This window comes from Erpetoichthys calabaricus, chromosome 1, assembly GCF_900747795.2.
Source record: "Erpetoichthys calabaricus chromosome 1, fErpCal1.3, whole genome shotgun sequence".
Classification (NCBI taxonomy): Eukaryota; Metazoa; Chordata; class Cladistia; order Polypteriformes; family Polypteridae; genus Erpetoichthys; species Erpetoichthys calabaricus.
The window spans coordinates 232,305,380-232,315,126 of record NC_041394.2 but is presented as its reverse complement, the minus strand read 5'-3'; the positions used below and the strand labels follow the sequence as shown (position 1 = coordinate 232,315,126).

At 34.3% G+C, this 9,747-nt stretch overlaps 2 protein-coding genes across 5 annotated transcripts in view; one reads left to right on the top strand and one right to left on the bottom strand.

The window, feature by feature from the left end:
- The window catches only part of LOC127528811 (craniofacial development protein 2-like), a 239,691-nt gene that overhangs the window by 10,435 nt on the left and 219,509 nt on the right, over nt 1-9,747 (top strand). The window lies entirely within an intron of this gene.
- ptprz1a (protein tyrosine phosphatase receptor type Z1a) overlaps nt 1-9,747 on the bottom strand; it is a 326,171-nt gene that overhangs the window by 99,005 nt on the left and 217,419 nt on the right. For 2 of the 4 annotated variants that reach the window (XM_028812515.2, XM_028812516.2), the window contains exons 11-12: nt 6,586-6,641; nt 888-4,161 (exon numbers count right to left, since the gene is read on the bottom strand). In XM_028812515.2, coding sequence (XP_028668348.2) covers nt 888-4,161; nt 6,586-6,641 — 3,330 coding nt within the window. The remainder of the gene's footprint in view (nt 1-887; nt 4,162-6,585; nt 6,642-9,747) is intronic. The other 2 variants (XM_028812517.2, XM_028812521.2) reach the window with 2 other exon arrangements.

Here is a 9,747-nt window from a genome sequence, read left to right as displayed (position 1 = left end):
CACAATTTACATTATCATGAAGAAACAAAAATTTGCAGCAGTTCTAAATTTATGGTAAATTCATGCAGTACTTAAACAATTATGCTAAAATAATATTAAATAAATGTCTAAAATACAGATAAAATTCATGCAGACTGCAAAGTGTAATTCGTGAATGAACGTGCATTGTAATACAGATGCGAAGTAATGACCTGAAAAAAAGAAATTGCAGTAGCTTATGTATGTTATATACTCAGAGGTATACAAATAGTAATATGCATATTCTTATTGCTTTAGCAAAATATGTTAAGATTCCAGCACAATGAACATATTATGAATTCTGCTAATTATAAACAATACATAAACTATACTACATCAGTGGCAACTTGTTAGTGAATATACTTTAGTGTTTCATGCCAGCAAAATATACAAAAATGAAACAGCCAAATGAAGAGACAATGAAGAGACACAGATCAACACAGAATGAATGAAAAGCATTACAATACTTAGCAGTCCAGCAGCAATCATGTATAGTTTTGCATAAAATGGCACTAAAAGGATAACTATATGGTTAGGATGGAAAGGAGTAAGATTTGTGATCCTAGGCAGGTGAAGCATGCTAGGTTTTAATAAAGCTACTGGAACTAACCCCACAAACAATACCTTACTCAGAAATCAAGGGCAGCTCTACATGTGATTTTGTTGAAGTTTTAGCTTTATGTTTTCTAAAAAGTCTACTGATTGTTAGTAGCTCCATCAAAGCATCAGATGACATTCATGGTTTAGTGGCATCATGCAATCTTACTGGTTCCTCTACTGTACATCATACCTAACCTGACTCAGAATAACTGAAGTTGCAGGAGTGAAAGACAATGCTGAGGGCTGTAGCAGGCTTAGGTCTGCTTTACCTGGATCAGTGGTACCTTCAGAGTCTCTGTCAGTGTAGTCAGGAATACTGAAGTCAGATGATGTTTCATTATCACTTAGACTTTCTGATGCTCCTTGACCAGACCCGCTTTCATCATCAGAGTTTCCAAATTTCCAGTTAGTAGTATCGGTAGCCGTTGCTCGATCCGTAAAGCCACCTGTTTGATTATCATTCCCAAGTAGGAATGTAGAATAATGTGTCCTGTGTAACATGTCTGGTGGCGTGGTGAGTTTGCTGTCAGATGTTTGGCTCCCTGCTGGATCAGACGACATATGAACTTCAGTTGATTCTGTCACAGAATATGAGTGGGCGGTCTGGTCAGAGTTCTCACTTTCTGTGCTTTGGCCTGGCGTTATATCCAAATCAAATTCTAACTCTTCCTGAGATTCTATGTAGATTGCTGTAGCAGCAATACTCTCTATAAACACATCTTCAGAATGTTGGGGTATCCGTTCAGCCTCGGGATTAGTAGTTGGGGACAAGACATAGTGGGAATCTGAGGGATGAGCCAAATTAACACGAGCTACTGGATTCTTAGTGCTGGGTGCTGAAGCTGTAACAGAAATGTACATATCATTTGTTTTATCAACAGAAAGTTGAGTCTTAGAAAGAAGAACAAATGGAGGGGAAATATGGTTGGACAGTTCCTGATTGCTAGGAACAGTAGAGGAGTACAGGAATTTTTGGGTCTCCCTAATAGTTGGTGATAGTACCAGATCACTAACAGATAACTCTGGGGTAGCATCTGTTAACAAATCATGAGGAACAGATGCAGGGGTACTATGTTGCCCCAGTATCTTTAAAGAAGTGGCTGCCTGAAGATTAACAATACTGTCAAAGAAAGCAGATGTTGTAGGGTAATCATCAGCAGAAATCTGAGAAATTGTGCTTGATAAAGAATTGTCTGCCACCACATTGCAGTTAGATCCACAGCCATCTGCTGGCAGAGATAGCCTGGAGGTAGAATACAGTTGGACATCTGCAGCAGCTGTATAATGTGCTTCCTGGGAGACATTCACGGAGACACCATGGTGCCATATTTCACTAACTTTAAAGCTAGAATCAGGAGTAACTGATTTACCAGACTCCGTTGAAGTATGGTCCAGGGGGGCTGTAGTATCAAATGTGGAGAAAGAAGCTAGCAAAAAGCCCTCAGCATTTAATAAAGCAGATGTATCAGGCTGAGCACCACTAGAGTGAACTGAATGTGCAGGCTCCAGGAAGACTTTGCTTTCAGTAACACCATTCAGTAAATTATCAACAAAGCTACCAGAGCCATCTGCAGATTCCCTTGCTTTGCTGCTATCACTTGTTAAAGGGTGCAACATGTCTTGAAAATACAAAGGTGTAGCAAACATTGTTGCCTCACTGCTAACTGGAACCTGACTAATTACTTCAGAGATTTTAAAAGAATCTAATATGGGCATTTTTAACTTGGAAACCAAAGATGGAACCTGTGACTGTACTATCGATTTGCTAGCCCTTACAAGTACTGATAATGCATCACTTGTTGCAAGCTTTGAAGCATGGCCGGTCTGCTCCACTGGCTGATATTCACCAGAGCCCTCAGCATTAAAAGTAAGAAGTTCACTATCAGGAAAAGCAGGTGTAGTCACAGTTAGAAGCATTTCACTTGATGAAGACATAGCAGGCTGAAGAAGAGTGGAAAAAGTTGATTCTTGTTGAGAAGAAGGTGTTTTAGCTTGAAGGACTTCCCCATCAGTTGCAGAAGCTAACAGTACAGTGCCCAATGAATCAGGTAAAGTTTGAAGGGGTACAGTATCACTAGACAAAGTAATGGTAGGTATAGATAGCTTATCCACCCTGGCCACAGAGGTTGCAAGAGACATACTACCACTGGATACAAGTTTACTTTCAAACAGAGTCTCAGTTTTACTGTGAAACATAGAGGTCTCAGACAAAGCAAGGGTAGCCCAAGGAGATGAAACACTGAAGGAAAAAGTGAGGGTAGGTTGGAGGTACACATCACCATCAGACAGCTTCACTGAATCATGCAGGGATACCCTACCAGAGTCAGCTGTAACTTGTGGAAACACATCACTCTGGGAAAAGTCAAGCTTACTATGAAGCAAATCAACAGGAGAAGAAGCAGGAGTAGAGGCGGCGGCGGTACAGCTTTCAAGCAATACATCTCTAGAGGAAGGAAAGGTGGGCTGAAGCAACACATCAAGACTGGGCATTGCAGGAGTAACATGCAAGGAACTCTTAATATCTGAGGCAACTGGGGAAGCCTGTGGCAACACTTTTGTATCAAGTAAGGCAGGGTCAGAGCGGAGGAACACTTCACTAAGAAAGGGACCAGAGGTAGTTGGAAGTGGTTTCTCACCATTAAAGACTGGCTGGGTAGTCTGAGAGAGAACATCACTTTCAGCAGAAGTTGAAGGATGTTGAATACTTGGTCCCAAACTAGTAGACTGCGCAAGTACCTCAATTGGAGAAGGACCAGGTGTTGTACTGAGTAAAAGAAAGGAATCTTGTAACACCTTTTCACCAGCGGTGTATGATCGGGTGACATTAGATATTTTTTCATCCCAAATATCACTCCTGTCAGTCTCCTCTTGGGATGTCACCATAGAAGTCTGTTCAAAAGTGCCAATAGTAGCAGTCAAAATAGATGTTTCTGGAAAAAAGCTAGTTTCACTCACAATATCCCGAATGAAAAGGTCAGTGGAAGCAGTAGTATTCATCTCTGAGTGAAACACACTGATACCCGTTTCCATTCTTGTTTCCTTTGATTCTTCAGTGATAAATGTCTTGAAACCAGTGTCTACAGTAGAAGAGAAGTCTTGAGCTGTTGATGGAAAATAGGTTGAACGTAAAGTAGTTTCTGCCTGAAATTCCCTGCCATCATTTGTAACAATTTCTTTCTCTGATTGAACTGAAGTCAAGGTAAAAACAACTTTGCCACTTGTCCATGGTTCAAATGATGTGTACACCTTTTCACCAGGAGGTGTTACAGTTTTGGTTTCAGAATCAAGGGCAGGGAGTTTATCGGTCACAGAGGTCTCACTAATCAGCAAGGAGGTTTGCTCAATTTCCAAGGACTTTTTTGTACTTGATACTTCATAGCCATTAACTGAGTACTCTTTGGTCATGGCATCTGTATTGCTTGGTTCCGTCGGCCCATCAGATTTTGCTGTCACTGGTTTTGAAGTTTCAGTCTTCTTCCTGGTTACATCCTTGAAGTTATCAGCATTTGTAACAGATTCTCTTGAATCAGTTTCTATTTCTACCTGTTTCAAAACAAGAAACCACTAGTAATATTTTCAGAATTCTCTTCAAAAAAGGGCAAACTGAACTATGTAAATTCTCAATCATTAACAAGACAAATAATTTTTTACTTTAATAAGCATATTTAAAAAGTACAGTCTCTTAAAGTATTTGCTTCCATGCTAGGGATGATAAAAGTTGCTTTGGTCAAACCTAATTTTTTAACAAAGGTTCTTAAAGGGAATCTAAAATACAGACTACATAGCTTTTGTGGAAAATAAATTCCAAGCTGAAAACAGCAGACTTGTTCAACAAATGGAAAAGAAAATGAAAGTGACACCTCAATATAAACATTCACATCTTGTAAGAGAAATTATTTAATTGCAGAATACTGGCTAACATGAAATTAATTTGGCACATACAGTACACAACTGAATAATTATTGCTTGATTATAAAGAAACTAATGCTTTATATTTTATTTATTAATTTCTGACTGTACATGTGATAGAGCATAATACCTAAGGTATTATTTTTATATAATTTATATTCTACAGGAACAATTAATGCTATAGTATACAGTAAACCAGTGAGAGTATAGTGTATTGTGACAAATAAGACATTAAGAACCAAGCAGCCAATGACAATAAATCTGACAATTTCTGAACATGAATGTGCATTTCTGAAATTATGTTTTTCTTTTAAGTATTATAAGTGTTTTGTTTTCATCTTGGCATGTACACTTGATGGCAGGGATTGTGTGGTCTAATCTGTTCATTCATTAATCTAATACAGAGTGATGGTGGCCTGAACCTATGCAGAGTTAAACCAGGATGACCCTGCAAGACTTTGCTGAAGTACCTTGAAAAAATCCACATGAACACATGGGCAAGAATCGCAACTCAGGATTTTGATGCCATGAGGCTGGAACAGTAACCATCACTTCAATTTGACAACTTGGTCTAATCTAGGTCTTCACAAACATATAGTAGGTACTCAAATTCCTCATTCATGCATTCATACATTCGCAGAACCTACTTAACTATATTTTAGGATTGTAGTTCAATCATTTTTTTTAATTTATTAAAATTTTTAATGACTTGCCTTTGTAGAGTATAACTGATTGTAGAATTTCACCCTATTTTGCCACTATTTCTGTAGACATTATATTAGACAGCAGTCTTATTTTACTGCCAAGTGAAAAGGCCTCGCATCCTAGTTAAAGAGTTGTATCAAGATTTCATGTTCATTAACAGCCATGGATTTCTTTAGATTTATTTTCTTGTCAATTTTTGGTTAAATGTCCTGTATTTCCACTAATGTTTAGAATGTACTTTCTGAGCTATTTTGCAACATCATATTATAGCAAAGTTTGAACTGAACTGAAACTGAAGTGAATTAAAAAAAATGAGAACCTAAAAAATGTTTAATAATGCTGACTAGAAAAGTGCAAATGCAAAAAACTACTGAATCAAGTAACATCACACTTTTATTAAAAGCTGACATTGTTTGCCACAATTTTAACATTTTGCCAATTATCCTTTTTTAGTGCAAAGAAATATGGAACCTTTTGTTACATTTTCAATGACACATTGAGTAGTAACTGAAAAAGGTTTACACAGATAGGCCAGTGAAAACAACAATATCAGGGAACCTCTAGAAAAAGTTTTCTACAGTAACAAAGTAACAAACAACATAGACATGTAAGAAAGAATTTCAATATTGCTGTTTAGCCAAAATTACCAATCTATTATCTCAGGTACTGCAATTCACAGCAAAGATTTTTTAAAAAGCGGACAGCAGGTTCTCTGTATTCAAGGTTTATTAGGATTATCAGATATCAATTAAAAGGCAATTCTTTAAAACTGGTAAATGTACTCTGTAGACTTAATGGCAAACAAGTTATTTTACAGAATTTGCCAGAGGAGTTTGTAGTCATTAAATGATCTGAAAAATACACCTTTTCTATCAATAAGAACGGGTTTCAGGTATAGAATAAACACTAATAACCGCTGGAAATAACAACATAAATTAAAGTATTGGCATCTAATTCTTAAAAGCACAAGAAATCAATTCAAATTCTAATATCTAATTTCTATGCTTGCCTTTCATTAGTCATTTCACTATCTAATAACCTGAACGTTAACAGAGGCCTGGGATTACAGTGTGGAAGTTAAAAAATGATTGGGAAAGGCACTATATAAATAAAATGTATTATTATTATTATTATTTGTAATTTTTGATTTAAAAGGTTCATTTAACTTCTAAGTTTAAAAAATGTAAAGGTAAGTTATGTAGTTTTACTACTCGTTACTGCACACAATAATGTTTTTTATTTGTACGAGTTTCCATAATTTAAAATTCACTGACTGGTAGCTCAACATTCAACATCTATATAGTAGGTTACTTCTGTAGCAGTAACAGTAATATTTCCTGTTAATAGCATTACCTCTTCTTCACTAGTTGGATCCTCTGTAACATTTGATTCAGGAAAGGGATCTGTCACTGAAAGATAAAAACAACTTATAATAATTTTTGATTGACAAAACAGGAAAAAAGGCAAACACAAAACCAACTTTGTACTCTCTAATGCCAAAAACTCCAAGTTTATTAGAACATTACTTTTAATTAAAAATAATATTTGTAGATACAGAAAGTTGGCCATCATGAAAGTGCAAATGTACTGTTGAAAATGAGTTATATTTGAATTTTTCCTTCCCTTGTTAATCACTCTGACATTAAAGTAAAAATGAATGTTTGGAAATGTGCAGTGTCCATGAAAAAAATACATAAATCTAAAGAACCGAATGTCACCCTTGGTCATAGTTTAGCAGTCTTCCAATATTTTCTATTGGATTTGTAAAAAGCAACATGCTTCCGGAACAACTAGTTATGTCTGTGAATATTTTTATATAAATGTATCCGCTCCACATATTGTATCTGGCTAAGCCAACAAAGATATTTGCACTGGGGAAAAACATGAATTCTACAGAATCTGGTATCTTCTTTCATTGTTAGAATTTTTTTTTTGTAGCACATAGAACAATCTGTAGATGTAGAATGCATATTAAAATTCCTCCCATCATGAATGGGGGATAATTAAAACAAAACGAATTATTAGTATTATTAATTGTTCTTGCATTTAAAAAATAATTTCCTATTTGTGATAATCAGATTTATCACCATTATATAAACACTATAAATTTAGTTTATTCATATATTTATTGTGTTTATATTCATAGAAACAACACCAAAGCTTTTGTTTGAAATAATGGTCAATATATATTAAACAGTTTTAAAGATAAACTTAATTTACATAATAAGCTGATATATAATTTTGATTAAGAACTTTGCTTAATTAAAATTTTAAATACATTACAATTGTAATTAACCCATTCTTCATTCTTCATTCTCAATACTGAATTTTAAACATTAATTTATGTATGTTCTGGAATATTTATATTTAAGTGTTTTAGTTTTAATTTTAAAACTACTATTGTAATCAAAATGTAAACTGAAGCAACTGTACAACAAAAATATTTTTGTATAAGTACAATTTTAATTAAAGGTACTTTCTCAATTTTTTTCAAAAAATTAGTATTTCAAAATGAACATTTGTAAAGCATCTCAATTAACAGCAACAATATATTAAAAAAGAAAAAAAAACATTGCTTATAATCATCCATCACTCTTTTATCAAACACACTCAGGGATACAAACATCTGGAGCTTATCGCATCAGCATCAGGTTCAAGGCAAGAACTAACACATTCATATTCACTATATTCTAATAACAATAACACTGTTACGTGAAACAGTAATAGTATCTAGACAATCAAAGAAAAAAAAAAGAAAATTCATTTTCTAACCTGCTTAGTCCTGAACAGAGTCACGGGGTTCTGCTGGAGCCTATCCCAGCTTGCATAGGGTGCAAGGCAGTAACAAACCCTGGACAAAGGAACCAATCCATTGAAGGGCAAACACAAAACACACACACACAAACACAAACATCTACATGCACACCCCAATCACCCACTACAGCCAATTTAGGAAATGCCAATCCACCTAACCTGTAAGTCTATGGACTGTGGGAGGACACTGGAGCACCTGGAAGAAACCCATGCAGACACAAAGAGAACATGCAAACTGCACACAGGGAGGACCCAGGACACGATCCCTGGTCTCCTTACTGTGAGGCAGAAGCGCTACCACTGCACCACTTTGCTGATTAAGTGTATGTATGAAAAAAAGTAAACACACTATGTACAATAGATGTAGACAATTAACATTTATATTCATGGAACTAAACTTTATCTATTTGTGAATTAAAATAATTTAAAGTTTTATAAAATTTTCAGTGACATACTGGTACTCTGCTTATTTGTATCATATCATCCAAAAAATGTATTCATTCTGTACAACTTACTTTAAGTGACTGTGTTCTCATTTCTTCAACAAGAATTATAAAACCACAATTTAAACATGAGCAACATTTAAGAAGTAACAATATTTCATGGGAAATAATATGCAATAAATAAACAGAAGTAGTGAATATGCATAAATTAGATTCTTAATTACTTTAAAACAAAAAGGGTGCCAAATTAAGTAATAAAGGAAAAATTAACTGTTGTGCTTAAGATTGTTGAAGTAAAAGTCTACAGGCTGTACCCAGTATTTCATAGGGATAATGAAGTCATAAAGATTTTTTTTTCATTAAAATTTAGTAGAAAGGAAATGCAATTTAAAAAAGCAATTACAATACCCTACTATTTTATGCTTAATTTGATCACATATAAGCAACTGAAGTTTCTATTCAGAGATGATAAGATTACCTTAACATTCAGCTTGATCTTATTAAACATTTTAGCCTATAAAATCTCTATAAAATTGTGTTCACAGTTAAAAACTTAAAAATGTATTAAAGTATTATCAATATCAACACTATTCATTAGAACTTCTAATTATGACTAAAGCAGGGAGAAAATGAAAGGCAATAAAATAAATCACATCCTTTATTGTAAAGGTATTGGAGCCATGTCATTTCTACATTTCACCAGACTTAACATTAAGAAGTTTATCATTTTCTATTAATTGTAATTCTCTGTTTACTTTTTAAGGCAGCAATCAATAATGTTCTGTTGCAGTAACTTAAATTGAAAAATTGTTATTTTCTAAATATTAGCCTACTTCATTTCTCCATGAACAGATAAAGTTTTTTGCTGTCTTTGCTCCAGTGGGGATATGGGGCAATATAATAAAAACAACACACATTCTATTCACTCTGAACATTACAAAAACTAATCATTTAAGGTATTTATGATTATAAAGAAATGTAATAATTATTATTTATTTAACTTTGAGATAACAACCCTTCTTTTTTGGAGTGCATGAACAAATATAAATTCATAATTTTAACACATTTTTCATTGAAAACATAAAATCTTCTGTTTCTTTGGATGTGCAACTTAAAAGTATATTACCAGAAAATTGGTTTCAAGTACTACCTAATTACCAAATGTACCTTAAACACATACTGTATAGTATACTAGAAGAAAAAACATAACTGTTATATCTGCCCAATAATTTATATTAATGTCAAAAAATTAATTTGG